Source organism: Ovis canadensis, chromosome 1 (genome assembly GCF_042477335.2).
Source record: "Ovis canadensis isolate MfBH-ARS-UI-01 breed Bighorn chromosome 1, ARS-UI_OviCan_v2, whole genome shotgun sequence".
NCBI classification, from domain to species: domain Eukaryota; kingdom Metazoa; phylum Chordata; class Mammalia; order Artiodactyla; family Bovidae; genus Ovis; species Ovis canadensis.
The window spans coordinates 219,429,710-219,454,297 of record NC_091245.1 but is presented as its reverse complement, the minus strand read 5'-3'; the positions used below and the strand labels follow the sequence as shown (position 1 = coordinate 219,454,297).

At 46.4% G+C, this 24,588-nt stretch overlaps 1 protein-coding gene across 15 annotated transcripts in view; it reads right to left on the bottom strand.

Annotated features, from left to right (window-relative positions):
• The window catches only part of TNIK (TRAF2 and NCK interacting kinase), a 402,112-nt gene that overhangs the window by 76,567 nt on the left and 300,957 nt on the right, over positions 1-24,588 (bottom strand). For all 15 annotated transcript variants that reach the window (XM_069560230.1, XM_069560234.1, XM_069560249.1 and 12 more), the window contains exons 12-13: positions 22,584-22,788; positions 551-661 (exon numbers count right to left, since the gene is read on the bottom strand). In XM_069560230.1, coding sequence (XP_069416331.1) covers positions 551-661; positions 22,584-22,788 — 316 coding nt within the window. The remainder of the gene's footprint in view (positions 1-550; positions 662-22,583; positions 22,789-24,588) is intronic.

Here is a 24,588-nt window from a genome sequence, read left to right as displayed (position 1 = left end):
ATAGGCTCTCTCTTTATGGGCTACCTGAATTAACAAGGCTATACAGTTCAGAGGCTCCCCGTTGTAAGCAGTGGGGATAAAATAATGGCTGAATGCTGTCATGAACTGTCTTTGTAAAGGAACCATCCTGCAGTTTCACTGCACTGTCAGAACATGATTCTAACAAAGAGAGAAAGGGCCTGTATCAATGGCTCAGAGTCATGGAGACCAGAGCAGCGTGAGTAGAAAAGCTCTTCTGAAGCGATCAAAGAGGAGGACTTGGCTCATTTATCATGCCTCAGTGCTACTTTCAAAGCAGGTGCCCTGGACTGGGAGAAGCACGAAATAAAGGTGTCACGGGACTTCGGTCTGGGGAGGAAGCCAGGTTGAATGAGCAGGTTTTGCCACGGTTGTGCATTTGACTTCTTGAATAGGGGAGACTAGTTGCTGGAGCAAGAGTAAAAACCGGCTTAACCCGAGCAGACCTAAGAGAAGGTGGCCACAGCCCAGAGGCGGCCGGTGCTGCTGTTCACGCGGGGCCATCTGTAGGGCTCCCAGGTCCCCGCTGTACCTGCTCGTGCTCTGCGCGCCTCCTCTCCTCCTCCCGGCGCATCTGCTCCTCATAGTGTCTGCGCTGCTCCCTCTCTTGCTGTTTCCGCAGCTCCTTCTCTCGCCTTTGTTGCTGTGGGGGCAAGCAGACAACCATGAAGGAAATCAGCAGGGAGAGGTGCAGAGCTGTGGATATGACCGACTGTTCACAAGATGCCTGCACGCCTGAGGGTCTCTCACCTGTGCTATTTGGGGACACACTGGTCAGGATGGGGTGACAGCAATTCAGTATTTATCACACAGGTGAGCTCCCCAGGTTTATCCACCTCCCAAGAAGTTCCCATTCAGAGCATCCTCCCAGTTGCCTGATGGCGGTTTTCAAATCAGGGGTGGGTAACACGGATGGATAGCTTCCCTGGTGGCTCAGTGGTAAAGAATCTGCCCGTCAATGCAGGAGACGTGGGTTCAATCCCTGGGTGGGGAAGATCTCCTGAAGGAGATGGCAAGCCACTCCAGTATTCTTGCCTGGGAAATCCAATGGACAGAGGAAGCAGGCGGGCTTCTGTCCATGGGGTCACAAAGAGTCAGATATGACTCAGCGGCTAAACAACATCACCACTGATGTATAATAAATTAGTCATTGGTCATGTATGGATGCGAGAGTTGGACTGTGAAGAAAGCTGAGCGCTGAAGAATTGACGCTTTTGAACTGTGGTGTTGGAGAAGACTCTTGAGAGTCCCTTGGACTGCAAGGAGATCCAACCAGTCCGTTCTGAAGGAGATCAGCCCTGGGATTTCTTTGGAAGGAATGATGCTAAAGCTGAAACTCCAGTACTTTGGCCACCTCATGCGAAGAGCTGACTCACTGGAAAAGACTCTGATGCTGGGAGGGATTGGGGGCAGGAGGAGAAGGGGACGACAGAGGATGAGATGGCTGGATGGCATCACTGACTCAATGGACGTGAGTTTGAGTGAACTCCGGGAGTTGGTGATGGACAGGGAGGCCTGGTGTGCCGCGATTCATGGGGTCGCAAAGAGTCGGACATGACTGAGCGACTGAACTGAACTGAACTGATACATCATCAAGCTGTGAGATTCTATAGCCTTTAAAGCACATTCGCAATGCAAATACTATTCAATGTTTTTGACACCTTGTAGGGCATAAATGGGGCCTTGCTGGTGGCTCCGATGGTAAAGAAACTGCCTGTAATGTAGGAGACCTGTGTTCAGTTCTTGGGTTGGGAAGATTCCCTGGAGAAGGGAACGGCAATCCACTCCAGCATTCTTGCCTGGAAAATTCCATGGATAGAGGAGCTTGGCGGGTTACAGTCCATGGGGTTGTAAAAGGTGGGCATGACTGAGTTAGTGACTAAACCACCAGGGCATATACAGATGAAGAAAGTAAAAACCAGAGAAGTGAAATGACATGTTCAAGGCTATACAGTAATGATGGCTGAGGGTGCAACAGAATCCACCGACTCCCACCTAGTCCATCCGCCTTTCTAATACACCATGTTGTCTTTCTTTTCTGGAGTGTTCACAAGTCAGTGTCAATTTCAACTTGTCACTCAAGTAAGACTGTGAGCTCAGGAACCATCATCATCTCATACAGTCATCATGCCTCTGAAAGTGACACCATGACCAGCACCTTTCATGCTTTATCTTATTTAATTTTCACAAAAATTTTCTGAGATATATACTATAGTACTATTATCCCCCATTAAATGAGAAAACACAGGCATGGAGAGATTAAGTAGTTGTTCAAGGTCATACTCATATGCTCAAGGTCATGTTGAGTAAATGGTAACGCTTGATTTGAAAGCCTGACAACATGACTCCAGTCTGAACTCCGTCAGTACAGAAGATGAAGGGAAACAGGAGCAACAGATCATAATTAACCCAGCTCCTCATTATGCTCCCAGTAAAGGAGAACATCTCAGGAGCAGGGAGAGGGTTCAAGGTTTCTCAGCCAGGGATGGTCCCATTCCCCAATCCCTGGAGCATGCGGCATGTGCGGGGGCATGGAGAAGGTTTTCTGGTTGGTCCAGTGACTGGGGGGTCATGACTAGCATTTAGCCAGGGATGCTAACCACCCCACAATGTGTGGGACACACAAACATTACAAAGTATTTTCCCTGACCATGCGCCTTTCGAGAAACACTGAAGCCTCTTTGGGTAGGAGCCCGGTACTGACATTAGGGTTTCTTCTTCCTCAAATATGGGGTTTGGAGGGGCTGACCAGAGGGTCTCTTCCCTTGTAAGAGTCTCAACAGCGCTTGGCTGAAGAAACGTGAGTATTCAAGATAAGATGGACTGCGACTGTATCACATTGATGAGCTGGCGCTAAAAAACCTGGAAAATAGCTCTCTAGTACAAAAACTTTGTTCCAGCCCCAGCTAAACCAATGACAGAGATTCAAAGCTTCCCAAAGAAGCCCCTTCTTGGCACCTGCAATCCTCTAGACCTGCTCTCTTCCAATAACCTCCAAGGATCATTTGAGACTCAATGTCTATCATTTCCAGAACAAGAAGTGGTTGTACATCTTAGATAGTAGGTGATGGGGAGCTTCTGGAAGACTACAGGTACGTGCCATCAAGTGTCTTGACCAGATCTGCATTTTCAAAAGGGATCCTACCTGCCTTGAAAAATGGGCAGGACCAGAAGCTGAGAATGCAATGTGTGGCCATTTGATGGGTCCAGGGTACCCATGAGCTAAGCAAAGGCAACCAGAGAGTCCATGTTTGTTATCGCTGCTGAGACACAGGCAAAAGGAGGAAAAACCAAAAAACTGTCTGGATTTCCAGTCAGTACAAGGACTGTAGTAGATGTCAACTCAGAAGAAGAAATTAGAATTAGGCAAAAATAAAATGGGCAGAATTTGGTGACTGTGGGGCATGTGAGGCTGAGTGGTGAGTGAATTTCTGGCCCAGGAGCATGGCAGATGGTGTGATACAGAAGTTTAGGGAAGGGATGAGGCGTGTGCTAGGGAATAGAAATGAGTCAAGTTCCAGACAAGTGATTATTTGTTTTACAGAAAAATAATACAGGAGGATGGGAGTAGAAAACATTGTCATACGAACTGACTGAATAATTCGGATTAAAGACCCAAAACAGAGATATTTCCAACACTCAACCAAAGTGAATCAATGCCAGCACAGAGAATAAAATAATTATGTGTACAGATCTGGCTCCTGGCAGGAAACAGCCCTAAATTAGCTAACATTTCAAGCTTTTTTTACTCCTACCATCAGTCTCTTTCTTGAGGAAAAAAATATAATCAAAGCTTTTGACGATTTAGCTGATTTCTGTGAAGGATGCGTACATTTCCAACCCCCTTCTTAGGAATTGATAATGTTTGATATTGACATGCCACTCAGGTTCCTATGAAAGGTATACACAGTATTGATTGCAACTCAGGAGGGTCTGAGCTTCCCGAATACTCTGCAGTTTCTAAGAAAGACACTCGAAAGTGACTAATAATTAATAATGATCTCATCTGGCTCAGTCACCACTAAGGCATGGAGGCCTCTGCCAGGGCTTCGGCTCCCGCGGTGAGAATGGAAAAACAAATCACTTCTCCAACCTTCTGAAGGTACTGTGCCAATTCCAGCTGCCATGCCTCAATGTTACACCTTTCCAGGAAAAATGTTTGTGCTCTCTCCTCCTGGCTATGGGATGGTTTGAGGGGACACATCAACAAAGGTCCAAGAAAGACCAAGTCCCTGGCCTCCAGCAGACAGCTTTACAAGATCTGAGGACTCTTGCTGGATGTAGTAATTGAGGGCAAGGCCTGTGTTTGATCCCCACTGGATTGCCCAGCCCCTCACTGGGGGCCTGGCACCTGGCCAGTACAGAGATTTTGTTGAACTGAACCAAGCATGAAACTCAGGGCAAAAGAAGACAGTACATGCCATTTGGTGGCCCCGTGGCAAAGAATCTGCCTGTGTGACTTAGCACGCACGCATACCAATGCAGGAGATGCAGGTTCAATCCCTGGGTCGGGAAAATCCTCTGGAGAAGGAAATGGCAATCCACTCCAGTATTCCTGTCTGGGAAATCCCATGGACAGAGGACCCTGGTGGGCTACAGTCCATGGGGTTGCAAAGAGTCGGACAAGGCTGAGCAACTAAACGACAACAATAATAGTACCATCTTAATTTGGGGAGGGATTTCTATTCTTATCAATACTTGTAGTTTAAAGCACACTGCGCCTTACCTTATGGTTATTTGAGATGTCTCAACTACTCCACAATATAGATTGTGGACAGGGTCTATGATGTACTCAGTTTTTTACCTCCTACTATATCCCATAAAGGGTCCAATACCATTGATGTCTGTTGTCTTACAAGCTATAGACGGAGCAGCAAGAGAAAAGCATAAAGGCTCCCAGAACTTCAGGCCACTCCTTCACCCTTTGATGCCCTCCTGAAAGAGGAACTCCCCAGGTCAGTAGGTGTCTAACATGCTACTGGAGATCAGTGGAGAAATAACTCCAGAAAGAATGAAGGGATGGAGCCAAAGCAAAAACAGCACCCAGCTGTGGATGTGACTGGTGATAGAAGCAAGATCCGATGCTGTAAAGAGCAATATTTCATAGGAACCTGGAATGTCAGGTCCATGAATCAAGGCAAATTGGAAGTGGTCAAACAAGAGATGGCAAGAGTGAACGTCAACATTCTAGGAATCAGCGAACTAAAATGGACTGGAATGGGTGAATTTAACTCAGATGACCATTATATCTACTACTGCGGGCAGGAATCCCTCAGAAGAAATGGAGTAGCCATCATGGTCAACAAAAGAGTCCGAAATGCAGTACTTGGATGCAATCTCAAAAATGACTAATGATCTCTGTTCATTTCCAAGGCAAACCATTCAATATCACAGTAATCCAAGTCTATGCCCCAACCAGTAACACTGAAGAAGCTGAAGTTGAATGGCTCTATGAAGACTTACAAGACCTTTTAGAACTAACACCCAAAAAAGATGTCCTTTTCATTATAGGGGACTGGAATGCAAAAGTAGGAAGTCAAGAAACACCTGGAGTAACAGGCAAATTTGGCCTTGGAATGCGGAATGAAGCAGGGCAAAGACTAATAGAGTTTTGCCAAGAAAATGCACTGGTCATAGCAACACCCTCTTCCAACAACACAAGAGAAGACTCTACACATGGACATCACCAGATGGTCAACACCGAAATCAGATTGATTATATTCTTTGCAGCCAAAGATGGAGAAGCTCTATACAGTCAACAAAAACAAGACCAGGAGCTGACTGTGGCTCAGATCATGAACTCCTTATTGCCAAATTCAGACTGAAATTGAAGAAAGTAGGGAAAACTGCTAGACCATTCAGGTATGACCTAAATCAAGTCCCTTATGATTATACAGTGGAAGTGAGAAATAGATTTAAGGGCCTAGATCTGATAGATAGAGTGCCTGATGAACTATGGACTGAGGTTCATGACATTGTACAGGAGACAGAGATCAAGACCATCCCCATGGAAAAGAAATGCAAAAAAGCAAAATGGCTGTCTGGGGAGGCCTTACAAATATCTGTGAAAAGAAGAGAGGTGAAAAGCAAATGAAAAAAGGAAAGATATAAGCATCTGAATGCAGAGTTCCAAAGAATAGCAAGAAGAGATAAGAAAGCCTTTCTCAGCGATCAATGCAAAGAAATAGAGGAAAACAACAGAATGGGAAAGACTAGAGATCTCTTCAAGAAAATCAGAGATACCAAGGGAACATTTCATGCAAAGATGGGCTCAATAAAGGACAGAAATGGTATGGATCTAACAGAAGTAGAAGATATTAAGAAGAGGTGGCAACAATACACAGAAGAACTATGCAAAAAATATCTTCATGACCCAGATAATCACGATGGTGTGATCACTCATATAGATGCAGACATCCTGGAATGTGAAGTCAAGTGGGCCTTAGGAAGCATCACCAGGAACAAAGCTAGTGGAGGTGAGGAATTCCTATTGAGCTATTTCAAATCCTGAAAGATGATGCTGTGAAAGTGCTGCACTCAATATGCCAGCAAATTTGGAAAACTCAGCAGTGGCCACAGGACTGGAAAAGGTCAGTTTGCATTCCAATCCCAAAGAAAGGCAATGCCAAAGAATGCTCAAACTACCGCACAATTGCACTCATTTCACATGCTAGTAAAGTCATGCTCAAAATTCTCCAAGCCAGGCTTCAGCAATACGTGAACCGTGAACTTCCTGATGTTCAAGCTGATTTTAGAAAAGGCAGAGGAACCAGAGATCAAATTGCCAACATCCGCTGGATCATGGAAAAAGCAAGAGAGTTCCAGAAAAACATCTATTTCTGCTTTATTGACTATGCCAAAGCCTTTGATTGTGTGGATCACAAGAAACTGTGGAAAATTCTGAAAGAGATGGGAATACCAGACCACCTGACCTGCCTCTTGAGAAATCTGTATGCAGGTCAGGAAGCAACAGTTAGAACTGGACATGGAACAACAGACTGGTTCCAAATAGGAAAAGGATTAGATCAAGGCTATATATTGTCACCCTGCTTATTTAACTTATATGCAGAGTACATCATGAGAAACGCTGGACTGGAAGAAGCACAAGCTGGAATCAAGATTGCCGGGAGAAATATCAAGAACCTCAGATATGAAGATGACAACACCCTTATGGCAAAAAGTGAAGAGGAACTAAAAAGCCTCTTGATGAAAGTGAAAGTGGAGAGTGAAAAAGTTGGCTTAAAGCTCAACATTCAGAAAACGAAGATCATGGCATCTGGTCCCATCACTTCATGGGAAATAGATGGGGAAACAGTGGAAACAGTGTCAGACTTGATTTTGGGGGGCTCCAAAATCACTGCAGATGGGGACTGCAGCCATGAAATTAAAAGACGCTTACTCCTTGGAAGAAAAGTTATGACCAACCTAGATAGCATATTCAAAAGCAGAGACATTACTTTGCCGACTAAGGTCCGTCTAGTCAAGGCTATGGTTTTTCCTGTGGTCATGTACGGATGTGAGAGTTGGACTATTAAGAAAGCTGAGTGCAGAAGAATTGATGCTTTTGAACTGTGGTGTTGGAGAAGACTCTTGAGAGTCCCTTGAACTGCAAGGAGATCCAACCAGTCCATTCTGAAGGAGATCAGCCCTGGGATTTCCTTGGAAGGACTGATGCTAAAGCTGAAACTCCAGTACTTTGGCCACCTCATGCGAAGAGTTGACTCATTGGAAAAGACTCTGATGCTGGGAGGGATTAGGGGCTGGAGGAGAAGGGGATGACAGAGGATGAGATGGCTGGATGGCATCACTGACTCGATGGACCTGAGTCTGAGTGAACTCCGGGAGTTGGTGATGGACAGGGAGGCCTGGCGTGCTGCAGTTCATGGGGTCACAGAGTTGGACACGACTGAGTGACTGAACTGAACTGAACTGAACTGGACCAGAATATTCATTTATGCTGAGTATAGGCAAGGCTTGGAATGCTTTTCTTAAAAGAGCCACCCATGATGGGCACTGGCATGGGATTTATTTTCCATCCTAGAGAAAGGAAGAAAAATAAGAGAATAAGACTCAGGGAATCAAATTGAAGCTCAGAGAAATAGACTGCTCCACGTAACACAGCTGGAAAATGGTGGCACCTCCAAGCAAGCCCAAGGCAGTCTTACTCCACATCCTTTCCACTCTACACCCTACTATTTCCTGATCCCTAGTACCTGAAATAAAACTCTATCCACTGGAGATGTATCCAATCCAGATAGGCTATCTCACTGCTTTTTTCTACTTACTGAATGTTCAGGTCGAATTTGAGTTTGATTCTTATGACATTCTGGTAGATTTGGGGAAAACACGATGCCTTTGTGTACAGGTTTTGGGACCTTCTATCTTTTATACAAGTTTCCCATTATACAGACTCAGATGTAACATCCACATTTGAGAATTAATATCCCATAGTTGCAAAGAGACAGATCATTATGGAGAAGAGTAGTTATGAGACGCCACAGGACTTGGGGGAAAGAATGCTGGATCAGAAATAGGAAGACTAGATTCCAGTCCTGTTCTGCCACTGATATTAATGCAAACACTGCAGACCACCCAGTCACAGTAAATTTTTGTTTAATGAATAAGTGAATGCTTTATGACCTTGAGTGAATCACCTTAACCCACACCTTCAGTGAGGGGGCAGATTAGGTGATCAGACATGTCTGTTCATTCAAAGAGTCTAAGCAAGAATGTGCTACATTGTAAAGTAAAAATTAACTAATTCAGAATGAGAAGCGAGGCAAAGCAGAATTCTGCCTGCTCTTGGAGACATCCAATCTTTTCATCCTGGGTGACCCCCTGGAAGTGGTGACAGGGGACCCTACTGAGTGTCGAACACCAGAGGCGGCCTCCAGAGGACAGCACAGCAGCTGGTGTAGGATCAAGTCAGGCTCCTTGGGAAGCATCTCAACCCGTCCCCTCCACACACGGGCTCTCGGTTCAAAGACACTCAGAATGAAAGGCTCCAGTGTGGTCTTTTGAGTTGACCGCAGGGCGTACATGCCCCCTCGCTTAAATAGGACTGTTCTGTGTAAACCTGGCAGCAGCAGAATTTGTGATGAGAGGGATCAAACTTCTAGGCCTTCTACTTGCCCACTTTAACATTTGTGAATGTTGCCATTTGGGAAAGACCACTGCATACCATCCACTGCAGGGGAAAAGGCCTGATTCCTTGCAACAGACTCTGGGATTTCATGCCTTATTTTATAGGATGGTTGTGAGAGTGATGGTGAAGTAGTCTGCCAACTCTTAATTCAATATACAACAAAGTAATCAGAATCACAACAAAGAATAGTAATTATTCACAATAAGAACAAATGGTTTTGTAGAACCTTCTATGATGCCAGGCACTAAGCCCTCCACTCATAGTCACTCATTTAGTTCTCATCACAACCTTTTAGGCACATACTACCGTCATTATCTGCACTTGACAGATAAGGAAACCGAGGCACACACAGGCCAATGTCTTGCCCAAGCTCACTCAGCTGGTAGTGCAAAGCCAGGTCTACATTCTGCATCTGGCTTTTTTGAGATGCTGCCTCTACGGATCTGAAAGACATCTATGGTGAAGATACCGACACATACAAAGTGAAGGATGTTGGTTGTATGAATGGTTTCTCAAGTGGCCATTTTCCATCTTTTCCTCACAGAAACAGCAATCAGAGAACCATTGAGAAAACTAGTCCAACTAAATATACCTGATTCTTTTCTTTTTATATCTACTGAGTGAGTGAGTGAGTGAAGTTGCTCAGTCGTGTCCAAGTCTTTGTGACCCATGGACTGTAGCCTACCAGGCTCCTCTGTCTATGGGATTTTCCAGGCAAGAGTACTGGAGTGGATCGTCATTTCCTTCTCCAGAGGATCTTCCTGACCCAGGGATCGAACCCGGGTCTCCCGCATTGTAGGCAGATGCTTTACTGTCTGAGCCACCAGGGAAATCTTATATCTACTATACACTATTAAAGATAAACCATCCAACCTACTAATTTACAACTTTCCTGGAAGAGTAACAGCCTACATGAAACTCTTCCTCTTACTCCCCAGCCAGCTTTTGATCAGTAGGCAGCCTCATGGCTAAACACTGTATGAGCATATATGTGCCAAACTGGTCTTTAAGCACGTAGAATAGAGAACCAAAGCTCTAAGTACACTGAGCTTCGAGAAGGCTTCATGAAGGATTCTGGTACTGCCTCTTTGGATGCTGGTCAGTGTGATTATTTCAGGAGCTCCTATTACCTTTGAGCTACAGTTTCTTTGGGGAGACTCTCTACTTGGGTTTTCCTGGGTTTCATATAGAGGAACAAGATGGCCCAGTGGACATCCTGGGTACCTATGACTGTGTAGGTTAGGGTAAAAGTCAAGTGCAGATGTAACTCTCAAATTTCTGCTGCAACCATCATTCTGAAGACTTAACATGAGACTCTCATATTGAAGCCTATGAAAGGAAGCCCATTATACACCAGTTTATTAGTACAATGTGTATAGAGAGGGTCGTTGCTGCTCGTCTGGGATGCTGGTGAATGTGCTAAATTACATCATATGGAGGAAGGGTGCAGGGAAGGGTGACATTTGGGCAAGACGGCAACTACCATTGCCTTCAACATTTCTGGGGCTGATGTGGAAGGCATTGAGTTTTGTTCGGTATAATTGGTTTTAATGTAGGGATAGCACAAAGATTTGAATCAATAACAGGATACACTTTCTAACAGTAGGAGGTGTTCAAACATAGAAGAGGCCACCTCAAGCCTCTGAAAATAAAAGCAGAGATGATACACTAAATAGGTTAAATGACTGATGAATACTGTCAAAGGGGCTCATGCTTTGAGAGAAGAAATGGCTTAGACCACTTTTGAGGGAGGTTCTTCATGTTCCCCCACCTCTCTGAGTCTTTGAAACTGCTCATTGACTGAAGAAAACAAGGGTGAAATGAAAACAATTGGATTTAAATGTCATATGATATAATGCTTTCTGTGAAACTATTCTGTCATAGTTGTATGATTGGGAACAACTAAGAATAATGACTGTGAAACACAAGAGATGGAAACTAGATTTAAGAGAGATTCCATGAAGACCCTGGACAAGGCAAGGCTGCTGTAGTGTCCATTCCTCACTGTGGCTTAAAAGCTATGCCTACCACCCCTCTAAGCTGCCCTAGCTATACCAAGGGCCACAAACTGCTTAACGCTGCTTCTCCCACCCCCTACCTCCCGGTATGAAATGCTATGGGCTTCCCTGGTGGCTCAGCAGTAAAGAATCTGCCTCCCCTGCAGAAGACACAGGAGACACAGGTTTGATCCCAGGCTTGGGAAGATCCCCTGGAGAAGGGCATGGCAACCCACTCCAGTATTCTTGCTTGGAGAATCCCATGGACAGAGGAGCTTGACAGGATATAGTCTATAGAGTTGCAAAGAGCTGAACACAACTAAAGCAACTGATCACACATGAAATGCTATGACTATAAAGTATTACATATCCTTCCCATTCCCTGAAAATGTAGGCAGAAGTCTGAGCAAAAGGATTTCAAATATTCAGTTCAGTTCAGTTCAGTCTTTGCGACCCCATGAACCACAGCACGCCAGGCCTCCCTGTCCATCATTAACTGCCAGAGTCCACCCAAACCCATGTCCATCGAGTTGGGGATGCCATCCAACCATCTCACCCTCTGTCGTCCCCTTCTCCTCCTGCCCTCAATCTTTCCCAGCATCAGGGTCTTTTCCAATGAGTCAGCTCTTTGCATCAAGTAGCCAAAGTATTGGAGTTTCAACTTCAACATCAGTCCTTCCAATGAACACTCATCCTTTACGATGGACTAGATGGATCTCCTTGCAGTCCAAGGGACTCTCAAGAGTCTTCTCCAACACCACAGTTCAAAAGCATCAATTTTTCAGTGCTCAGCTTTCTTCACAGTCCAACTCTCACATTCACACATGACCACCGGAAAAACCATAGCCTTGACTAGATGGACCTTTGTTGGCAAAGTAATGTCTCTGCTTTTTAATGATTTAATATGGTCATAATATTGGCAGCATTTTAAGCTGCAGACCAGAAATGGCAGCCCAAATTTCTCACCTGGTCAGGCAATGCCTGCCATCACAGGACCTAGGTGACAAAGCAGACAAACCCAGCTTGTTGCAAGCATGGCAAGTAAGTCAGAATAGGGAACCATTTTGGGGTCCATTGGAAAGTAGGGTTTCCTGCACTCATTCCTACAGCGTCCTGAAGCACGTGCCTGAATGACACACATGTGTAATGCAGAAGCCCATCAGAGGCCACGGGCAGGCCCTGCCCCAGACAGTAAGCACCCACTTTGCCAGCCTGACTCCCAGCTGTTTCATAATTTCTGTTCAGTTTGTGAAATAACAGGGCAAAAGCCCAGCTAGAAAGTGTTCAGTCTTCATGCCGATGCTAACAGCATCCAGGAAGAAAGGGCTGCTTTGCCCCCCAGCCGCGGTTGTGGCTCACAGCCCTCATTAGGGTGCCTACAGCTCATGATTAAGTGAATTAAAGGCCGCTTCTCAGCAGTGCCAGCGAGTTTACACTCCAGGTCCTGAAATGGGAGACTTATTTTTGCTCACAGTGCTCTCTTCTGCTGGAGGGCCTGGGATTGTGGCCCGTGGGTAGGAATGCAGCAATCCCTGTCTCCTGCCTGCTCAGGCCACAGTGAGCTGTGAGCCCTCACCTGGAAGAGAGATGACTCACAGCAGCCACAGTAGGCAGACAGATGATAGGAAAGAAAACCATTCCCCTATATGGGCAACACTTTTCCTGGATTATTCATTCAGGTACTTGGTGCCAGGGACTGTTCTAAGAGCTTTGTACGTAGTACCTCATTTAACCCTCAAAACTGTTACTGTCCCATTTTACAAATGTGCAAGGATTCCCCGGGGACTCAGTGGTAAAGAATATGCCTGCAATGCAGGAGATGCAAGAGATCTGGGTTTGATCCTTGGGTGGGAAAGATCCTCTGGAGGAGGAAATAGCAACTCACTTTAGTATTCTTGCCTAGAGAACCTCATGGACAGAGGGGCCTGGTGGGCTACAGTCCATGGGGTTGCAAAGAGTCAGACATGACTGAGTGAATAGTCATGTATTTTATGAACCACATAAAGGTGGAAACTGACACATAAAGAAGTCATGTCTTGCCAAATATATCACAAAAGTATTAAGTGGCAGAGCCAGGATTCGAACCCAGGAAACCCTTTCTCTCGCTTTTCTTTCTTGCTTTTTTTTTTTTTTTTTTTTGATGTGGGCCATTTTCAAAGCCTTTATTGAATTTGTTACAATATTGCTTCTGTTTTATGTTTTGACTTTTTGGTCCTGAGGCATGTGGGATCTTACCTCCCTGAGCAGGTATCAAACCTGCACCCCCGCACTGGAAGGTGAAGTCTCAACTACTGGACCGCCAGTGAAGTCCCCCGGGGTAATCTCTTACAATATCCTTTACCGTCCTGTTTCTTTCTTTCTAGCAATAGGGTCCCTCCCAAAGTGCTGTGTCCCTGGGGCCTAGAAGCTTACTATTCAAGCATCACCAGATCTCTGCCTCTTCAGGTGTTTTGTTTAGGTACTGGTAGGAGGTGACACCTGGTGCAGTCACTGCTGGCAATGATGGGATCGTAATTACACAGTGTTGGAAGTGACAGCAAGAAATACTGATAAGAATCCATCACAAAGCAGTTTCCCCAGGAGAAGGTTCTCTGAGGGTTGGCTAGGAAGGAGACCTTCCAACTGAGCCTGCAAGATGAGGTGCATCCAGAAGGATGAAGAGTGGGCTGTGTGCTGGCACTGGACATCCAGGATGGCCAGCTATGTTAACAGAGGCGGACCCTGGCCAGGCAACAGCAAGAGGGGTGCTCTCAGAGAAGTCCTCAAAGAGGGATGGAAAAGTAAATGGGGAAGGTCCATTAGAGAATGAAGGAGGACAGACAATGGGAAAATGCTATTCCATTTTCCAAATGCTGTTTCCATTTGGAAAATCCTTAAAACCAAACCAAAAAAAATAACAACTCTGAAATCACCAGTTGCAAAATGACAATAAAATATTCACCCAACAATGTCAACCGGTTCTGTCAGACATCGTGCCAACCCTTCTGTACCTATGATTCCAGCTACCTCTCAATATCCTGCCAAGTAAATAGCATATCAATTGCGTATATAAGGAAGCTGAGGGTCGGAGAGGGCAAGTAATTTGCCCAACGTCACACAGCTAGAACGAAATCTTGGTCTCCACAGCTTCAAAGCCAGCATACTTTGCCCCTACACTAATCTGCTAGCCAGTCAGTTAAAAACTGGATAATTTTTTTTTCCTCTTAATGAACATAACCAAATCATCCCTAGTATTATAACAAATATTCTTTCCAATGCATGAGTAAAAGTTTATCTGTTGGTACATTTATTTTAATAAACTCAAGAAGGTTTTACTGCTGCACATAAAAGAGTACACTTTTGGAAATTATGTCTCAGACTTCAGCCAAAGGCACACACTCCTGTAATACTAACACTAATATTTATTGAAAAAGTGCTAAGTGTTGCTGCTATTCTAGACTCATTTAGTCTTTACAATAGACCTGAGAGGTAAATGCCATTGTTATTTCTAGTTTTACAGGCAAGGACATGGAAAGGCACAGGAAAGTTCAAGGACTTACATCTAATATGGCAGCTAACGTCAGCCAAAACACTACCCTCAACAGAAGTTCCCCAAATGCTCTCCTCAAAGACGCTCCCCTTGGCAGGATTGTTGCTCACTGACTCTTAAAGAGACATGTAACTTCCCCCTGGTTCCCCTCCCCTCTTTTCGGTCTGAAAGCATCTGGGACAAACTGCTTAGGTCCCAAAGAGTAACCTTTCCTGCCAGCGGCCTTTCTGGGCTAGGGCTCCAGCTGCCACAGCTTTTGTGAGGCTGGCCTAGTCACCTGAGTGAAAGCGGATCCTGAGAGATGAGGTGAGCAAATCTGACCACAGTGGACCAGCAGGTAAATAGGATGGGCTCTCCCAATGGAAGCATGAGATGGTGCCTGCTGGCCACGTTTAACCTGGATTCGACGAGTCCATCAAGTGTGAGATCTGTGGAGCTTCTGCGTGTGCTCCCAGTCACTTCAATCATGTCTTTGTGACCCCATGGACTGTAGTCCACCAGGCTCTTCCGTCCATGAGATTCTCCAGGCAAGAATATTGGGATGGGTAGCCACGCCCTCCTCCAGGGAATCTTCCTGACTCTTGCTGGTTGATAAAGCCAAGTCTTTCACAACCATTTTCCTGGTGAATCCTCACAACAGGTTTGGTGGTGGGAACACACTTTGTTAGAAGCCTCCCTATAGAGCTCAGTAAGCTCTGCGGGGATCAGAGAGTTGCCCGGGCAAGCAGGTGGCACACAGTGGCCCAAATCCAGACCTTCTGCCTTGCCGAGCAGGTTGCTTCCCTTCCCCCAAAGCAGAGAGGAAGCAACTGTGTTTTCAAGAGAGTACGACACCAAAACTATATTTTGGATGTCCTATTTGTCACTGAAATGAAGAGATGCTGTTGGCTCACTCCTTTGATCAGCATTCTGCAAAGCTGGCCCTATAACTCTATTCTCCACTTGAATATTTGGTTTTCTCTGCAACAACATCAAACCTACATCTTCATTAGTCTTCTGTGCTCAATTCTCCTGCTCTACGCTAGTTCTCAGAGAATTTAGTTCCCAGACTCTCATCCTCTCAGTGTCTACTTCCATGACCATAAACCAGTAATTCCCATTTTTCTCCCATTCTTGATCCTTCTTCTATGGCTCTATCTCTATAATCCAATTGCATCTTTGCTATCACCACTGGCTGCCCCATACGTATCTGTTTTTAAAATTTTTTATTTACTTATTTATTTATTTTTGCAGGATCTTCGTTGCTGCACGGGCTTTTCTCCAGTTCCAGTGGTTATTCCAGGCTATTCTGTAGTTGTGATGTGCAGGCTCCTCATTGTGGTGGCTCTTCTTGTGGAGCACAGGCTCTCGGGCGCACGGGCTTCAGTAGCTGCGGCATGGGAGCTCAGTAGCTGTGGCATGTGAGCTCAGTAGCTGTGCCATGTGAGCTCAGCAGTTGTGGTTCTCAGGCTCTAGAGCGCAGGCTCAACAGTTGTGGTGCACAGGCTTAGCTGTTGTGCAGCAAATGGGATCCTCCTGGACCAGGGAGCAAAGCTGTGTTTCCCACATGGGGAGGTGGATTCTTTACCACTGAGCCACCAGGAAGGCCCAGATGCATCTTTAACTTACTGGTGTAACTTACTACATTCCAAACCAATCTCATCCTTTGCACCCAAACCTGGGCCTCCATTTGAATGCTCCAGCCTGACACTGGGGAACCTTCTGTGACCACCACCCTCCTTCATGGAAGACATCTCATCAACCACCACGTCCTGCACAATCTATACGCTCTGTCTCTCTCAAATATGCCCATCTCCATCTCCACCTTCCATCCTCCTCCACCTCTCCATCTCTTTCCTCCATCTCCACCCAACCACCATCCACCTGAAAGCACCGCCCTCTCCGGCCTGGGCTAACCAGTCTCTCCTATCCACTGTTGCTTCCTCCCAATCACTTTCCTTGTAGCAGCTGAAGTTTCACTTTAAAAATGCAGATCCGATCACATCCCCTTGGTTGAAACACGTCAACGACTTCCCACTATTCTTAGAGCAAAATATGACATTTCCTAACCAGGCTTAACACTGTGCCTTGGCTTCCCTCCCTAGCATCCCTGCACGCCCCTTGCTGCCTTTGGCTGGATACTGACCGACAGGCCTCCACGCCAGTCTAGGTGCCCACTCCTGCGGCCTGCTCCTATACCACACTATTCTTTTCTACCATAGCAATCTGGCAATGGTCATGAACGGTTAGTTGGATGATTATTTGCCCAATGCCAGTCTCCCTCACAGATCTCATCTGTACAAGGGCAGGCCATTCCCAATGGCCAGCATGGTTGTCTGCACAGTAGAGCTAAGCGTTCACTAAATTTGTCAAGTGACTGCCTGTAGGAATAGGCAGTCACTTGAATTTAAAAAGTTTTAATTCAACTGCATGCTTAAAAAAAGAAACATTTGAGCCTACAGTCCCTAAAAGCTCCATATTGTGCTTAGTCACTCATTCATGTCCAGCTCTTTGCGACCCCATGGACTGTAGCCCGCCAGGCTCCTTTGTCCATAGGGATTCTCCAGGCAAGAATATTGGAGTGGGTTGTCATACTCTCCTCCAGGGGATCTTCCCAACCCAGGAACAGAACCCAGGTCTCCCGCACTGCAAGTGGTTTCTTTACTGTCTGAGCCACCAGGTAAGACCTAAAAGCCCCAGGCACTCATAATAAAAAATTAGAGGCTTATAGGGAATTTTAGACTCTAGGCTCTCATTTTGTATGTCAGTGCCCAACTATTTCTGGACAACGAGATATTTGTTGTATTTAAATTTTTTTATTAGTGATGGAACCAAAGTGATAGAATATCTTCCAGTTTGTTTTTATAACTGGCTGATGTCACTAAGGCCTTGAGGCACCAAATGAGACCTAGCTGGCTTAAAGATTAAAGCTTACTACCACGGAGCAGGCTGACGCTCCTGGGGTCAGTGTCATTCATTTCTGTGACTGAAAGATACTCTCCCCCAAATGAGGGTATAGAGGGCTCTCAGCAAGTTGAAAAATATATATAGTAATTACGAATATCATTTCAAAACTCTTGAGAAGAATCAAGCATCACAAATCATCTTCCCAAGGTTAGTCTGAAAAGATGACCAGAGTAGGCACCCCAATACCTCAAGGTCCTGATTCCTGGACTCTGACTCCATGAAAAGTTGTTCACTGTCTAAGCCAAGAGTCAGAAATTTTTATTGAACTGAGAAAAGATAGAGGAAGCCCTCTACGTGCTTTTCCTCATTATTGATGGGCTCATTCAGCTTAGCTAGGTTTAATCAGATTCCTGGAACTTAGTTATAAATTGCACTTTATTATTGGTCAAAGAGGAGTTGTGTGCCTACCATGTAACTGGCCTGAAGCCACGTCCTTTTCATGAAGCTGATAAATGACCACAATTCAGTGTACAGTCAAAGTCCTTCTAAGAATACGCAGATCCTGATTTAGAACCTAGCCAGAACCACATGCTTACCTATAAATAGCAAAGGACAGGCAGGGATTCCTTAGAAACCTCTGGTCAGAGGTGACATTTGAAATCCCTGTGGAAGTCGAAGAGTACAACCTACACAGCCTCATGTCACCAAAGGGTTGTCTCTGTGCATTGTGTTAGACTCTTTGAGACCCCCTTGACTGTAGCCCACCAGGCTCCTCTGTCCATGGAATTTACCAGGCAAAAATACTGGAGCGGGTGGCCATTTCCTACTCCAGGGAATCTTCCTGACCCAGGGATCGAAACTGTGTTTCCTGCACTGGCAGGCAGGTTCCATACCACTGTGCCACCTGGGAAGCCCAAATGAGGCGTCTGAAGGGCCTTTATTTGGAAAGGGAATGTGTATTGCAGGGTGCCAGCACAAGGCCGCCTGACTCACACTGAAGTGAAAGCCACAAGCCTAACTACGGACTTTGGCTGCTTGTCTGTGACCATGTGGTGTGAGTTCCTACTCAGAACCAGAACCAGAAGTGGTCACCAGGGCAGGGCAGCAGGCGTGGATGGGATCCAGCAGGACAGGAGGCAGGAGAGAAGTCCTGGCGGTAGGGACAGTCATTACCCAGGGGTTCAGAACTTACAGCCATCTGAGTATTTAGCATTTCCTTTTTTCTCTATTGAGGAATAGGGGTAAGAGAAAGGATCAAAAGATAAAGGTGGTATAATCCCTTGATGCCTTGTGGTTACAAGCATTTCTGCTTCTGGTGAGAAGCTGGGGCGCATAGACGTGGCTGCCCAGAGCAAAGTATTGCCGTGCACACCTTCTGTGCCTGCAGGGACATAGAGGGTGTGCCCCCCTGGATGCTGTGCTCCACTGAGTCTGAACTTTCTCCTGCATCCATTAGAGGCTCCAGAAAATGCAGCAAAAAACAGACACGAGGAGGCCTTGGCAGGAGCTCTGACTGGCAGACTGAAAGACAGAATCAAGTTCGAAGATGAGCACCTACTGGGCACAGCTTCTTTGACCTTGCTCAGAGATCCTTAAATTCTCAGCATAAAAGACCACAGAGGCTGGGGCCAGAAGAAGACTATGGAAAAGCACACTGGCCCTGGCTTACCAAGGGACAGGCAGGACAGACACAGTGACAGTGGCTGGGCTCTGGAGTCCAGTCCCCTGGGCTTGAAACCTGGTTTTGTCTCAAGCTGTGTGACTGTTAGCAAGTTGTTAACCTCTCTGAGCCTCAGCTGCTTTATCTTTAGATGGGGAATTATTTTGAAGGTTAAATGAAACAACTGACATGAAGTACTGGATAGAGTCTCTGTCCTATGGTTAAGTGCTTTATAATTGTTAGGAATTGCCATTCTAGCAGCTTGATGAAAAGAAAAAAAAAAAACATATAATGTTAAATAAGTCAAAATAAGTATGAAAGGAAGAAAATCTAAAACAAAATAATATGATGCATTCTCTGAAAAGACTTCGTGCCAACTGAGGATCTAGGTTCAAAGGCCAAGAGTTCTTGTGTAAAAATTTTTTAAAAAGAAGAAAATCTATATGTGTGTGTGTGTGTGTGTGTGTGTGTGTATGTATACATGTACATGTCTGCCTACTTGACTATGTTAAATGTTTTATGGGATGACAATGGGGACTTTCTAAGTTAAATGGTAAATGCCTTTGTGCTCAGCTGGGTCTGATTCTTTGCAGCCCTATGGACTTAGACTGTCAGGCTCCTCTATCTTTGGAATTTTCCAGGCAAGAATACTGGAGCAGGTTGCCATTTCCTCCAGGGGATCGTCCCAACCCAGGGATTGAACCCATGTCTCTTGCATCTCCTGCATTGGCAAGCGGGTTCTATACCAGTAGCACCACCTGGGAAGCCCAAGTACCTTTAGCTTGAGACAGTCCAGCAAATCACTAGGTAAGGAACTCACCAGCCAGACAGGGTAAATGCAAATGGTCAAGATTTTCAGAGTGTGATGCGCCAATGAGGTGAAGGCCCTAGGAAATGCTCTTGGAAGGAACAAAACACAAGCCAGGAAAGAAGCAGGAAAGGCAGGACTGGGGAGGACTGCCTGGCTTAGGAGAAAGGTTTGATTAGAAGTCAGGGGGAGTAAGTCTTGGATCCAAACAGCAGAGGCCCTTGGCCCTCGGGAGACTCAAGAGACTGAAGGAAATGGTGCACTGCTGGGCTGAACGCCCCTGCAAGAGGCTGCAGCCTGCCTGGGTGGGCGGAAGGAGATGACACTGAGGGAGGGCTGCAAGGACTGGTCTGAGAATTTCAGTGTGTGCCCAAGAGAGTAACCGGAGGTGATGCAGGCACTTCCACGTCTCCACTTTGGACTTCACTTCTGAGAGCTGGCTGATTAACACCCACACCTCCCTTCGCCCTGCCCTAGCTGTCTCCTTTGAAGGCATCCGACCCTGAGCACGATAGCACCTCTGTCTACAACAGTGCAGTTCTGAGAACAGAGAGCAGTAGGTGACCTTCAAACCTCTCATGGGCTGAGTGTGTGTCATGCCAACAACATCCTAGACTTACTTAGATTGGAAAGAGCTTCATTTGCCTGCTGCTGTGTGCAGATGCTTACAAGGTTCAGTTGTGCAGATCACAGTTCAAGGCTCTGACTACATATCTATACCTACTGCCTCAGGGCCTGTGTGGCTATGGAAAGCAGGAAGACCTGGGTGTGAATCCTGACTTTGTACTTCCTGGCTCTGCGACATGGGACCAATGACTTCTCCTCCTTGAACCTCAGTTTTTCTGTTATTAAATAGAGATATGTGCTCTTTGCACAAGAGGTAAGATACATATAAAGGGATGATAGCAGGTGATGAGATCCTGGGTTAAGCAAAGCATTTCACCCAGTGTTTGGCATAAAGAAGTCATTCAATCATTGTAACTGTTGGGTGTTGCTGGTCTGCATATTAACACTCCAGGGACATAGTGAGGTTGATGGGACTTATTGCAAACCGGAACAGAGGCCCTCACTGATTTAAGCCAGGAAGGCTGGACCTGGATGTACCATTTAAAAAGCAATCTGCTCCCAGAGTCTGCAATTCACCACCCTCTGACTGCAGTGGCCACTTGACGGAGCAAGTGAATTGCAGTAATCTGTTAATGAGGAGCAAGACAGTGTTTGGGAGAATCGTAAAATCACTCCCCCATTACCGTGCACTCAGTGAAACCTTTCATCTGCCATCCAACTTCCCCAACAGCTATGGTCACTCAGCTTCCTAATTGTCTAGAGACTTTGATTTACCTGGCACAGGAAGGAGGCCCTGGACCAAAGTTCTTAGAAGAAGGCTTTAATAAACAACTGTAAGACCACACGTGAGAGTCTGACCTAGGATAAGCCATGCAGAAAAGCCTGGCTGGTGGTACAGGTGCCCTCACAGATGAAGCATGCCTGTTGGCAAAGGCAAGTCATGCCCACTAGCTACAGGACAGGCTTCTCTAGAAAGAGAGAGCCATAGGTGGGCAAGGCTTGCCTTGCATTGAACACCTGTATCAAGGTGTGTGTGGAAGGACTTGTGAAACGCCTTCTCCAGCATTCAGAACAGTAACAAAACAGAAGCAGCAGGCAGGCCCTGCTTTTCCACACTTGACATTTCACTTCTCTGCCAGGTCTCTGCCTGGTTCACTGTGTTCTAATTAACGCCTATATTCCACCTCTTGATCACTGACTCATTCACTCATATATTAGCTCCTTCATTCCACAAATATTTAGAAGGCATCTAGTATGTAATGGGTACTGTTTTAGACACTAATATCTAGATACATGGGGTTTCCCTGGTGGCTCAGATGGTAAGGAATCCGCCTGCAATGCGGGAGACCTGGGTTTGATCCTTGGGTTGGGAAGATCCACTGGAGAAGGGAATAGCAACCCACTCCAGTATTCTGGCCTGGAGAATCCCATGGACAGAGGAGCCTGGCAGGCCACAGTCCATGAGGTCACGAAGAATCAGATACAACTGAGTGACTAAGCACATACACATCTAGATACATAAATCTGAGATACACAGTGATAAAAGGGGGAAAAAAGAGAGATACAAAAGGGATCAAACATCCTGTCCACAAAGAGCTTACTTTCTAGTGGGGAGAGACAGACATAAAGTACTCAGGTGTGAAGGTGATTAAGAAATACATAAGAAAAAAATTCAACAGGGAAGGGCGACAGGATATGCTAGAGGGAGGGGCTGAGATTTTAAGTGAGGGGGTCAAGGAAGTCTCACTAAGAAGGTGATGCCTGAGTAAGACTGGAAGGGGCTGAACCCTTCACCTGTCTTTCTGATGTGACCACATCAAGGTCACACCACGCCTGCTGGTAAAGTGCCCTTGGCCACCTCCTCCTTCACAGCTCAGGCGTGAGTGCTCCAAGCAGGCTGCAGCCTCAGGAGGGGACCCAGGGCCACGGTGGGCACCCAGGAAAGGACCCCAGGTGCCAGGGCGCGCCCTCACCTCCTCCAGCCGCCGCCGCTGCTCCTTCTGCTCCTCGATGCGCTTCTGGCGCTCGGCCAGCAGCTGCCGCTTATGCTCCTCGTTCTCCCGCTGCTGCTGTTCCAGCTGCTGCCGCCGCAGGGCCTCAGACCGCTCCTTGTTGGCCAGCTGGAGCCTCAGGAAGTCCCGCCGCAGCGTCGACTCCCCGGGCAGGTTCAGAATGGAGCTGTGCGCAGGACAGGGAGACAGATCAGGGCCCACTCTGGGTGGGGGCATCGCTACCCTGGGGTCCCCGTGGAGAAGGAGAGCCAAGCACAGGCTCTCTGAGCCTCCATCAATTCCACTGCTCACCTCGGCAAAGAAACAGAGCCCACGGAACTAACTCAAGTCCAGCCTCCCCTTCAGTGTGATTACTGCAGGCACAGGCTGTCTCCATCGCCACAGAGCTGTCCCATTCCTGAATTCATCACTTCTCTCCAGGAAGGTCCACAGAGCTCCTTCCTCACCCTCTATTTCTAAAAGCTTTTTTGAGTACTGCAAGCCCTGAGTCCCAGACTGGTTTATTTTCACTTTTGAGAAAGAACTAAGCAAGAACTAAGCCAACAAATAAAAATGAATAATCAGAAGCAGCGAGGAAACCTGCTCTACATAGATGGATATCTCCTCAACCACTTCACCTCCTAGAATGCAAGCTATAGACTCCTTGGTTCTGCACAGCAGCCCAGCCAGGAGGGGAATGTTCCTACTTGTTCAAACAGACCTAGTCTTTTTAATATTTCTGGCAGCTTCCTCTTGAGATAAATCCATTCAATAATCACTGAATTCCTACTATGTGGCAGGCACTCTAATAGGCTCTAGTGGATACAGCAGTAACTAAACATATTTTCTCTAGTTATTTTCTTGTGGGGAAGAGAGACAAACAATTCGACATTCTACAAACATCATCATTTCAGATATTAATAGGCTCTACCGAAGACAAAAAAGTGTATGTTTTAAGAGGGACAGTGGCTGGGAGCTGGGGAGAGGATGAGGGCTCTCTTTTAGATCAGGGAAGACCTCTCCTAGAAGGTGATGGTTGAGCTAAGCCCTAAATGTTGAACATGAAGAGGTAGGGGAAGACTCTTCCGGGCAGAAGGAAAAGTTTAGAGGCCTGTCATGGCAACAACGGTGGCCTTTGTGGGGGACTGAACCCCAAGCAGGCTTCCCAGAGCAGAGTGAATGAGAGCAAGAGGGGTACAAGAGGAGGACAGAGACGGGGAGATAGGGTAAAGCAGGAGGCTGTGGATGCCACGTGTGGAACATTTATCAGCAGGAAAGTAACAGGATCAGGTTCATTTGGCTGCTCAGGAGATGCTATTCTGCAGGGTGTATGAGGGCAAGCAAGGCCACCCATTGGGCTGCCACTGCAGTGACCCTAAGGTGGAGACTAATCAGGTGGGAGTGGTAGGGTCAGAGGCTGCGAGAAGCCTTTGGGGACAGAGTTAGGAAAACCTGTTGATGGATCCAATGTGTGGAGTGAGGGATGACTTGCAGGTTTTTCTTGGCATCTGGGCTGTGGTGGTGATGCAAACTGGGATGGGGAATGACAGGGGAAGAGTGGGTTTTGTGGTTGACAAGGGGATCATTCTGTCTTAGAGAGCGGGTAGCATGCTCTGTGAGGTACTGAAATGCGTGCGTGCATGCTAAGTCGCTTTAGTCGTGTCTGACTCTTTGCAATCCCATGAACTATAGCCCGCCTGGCTCCTCTGTCCATGGGATTCTCCAAGCAAGAATACTAGTGTGGGCTGCTGTGCCCTCCTACAGGGGATCTTCCTGACCCAGGGATCGAACTTGCATCTCTTATGTCTCCTGCATTGGCAGGCAGGTTCTCTACCACTAGTGCTCCCTGGGAAGCCCAAAATACTGCTATAAAGTGACATAAAAAGGCTTGGTTCACAGATAGTGCCTGGAGCCTACTAATGAGTCTCCTTTAAAACCACAGCCTTTGTGGAGGACTCTAAACCAACCCCAAACGATGGTCACATGC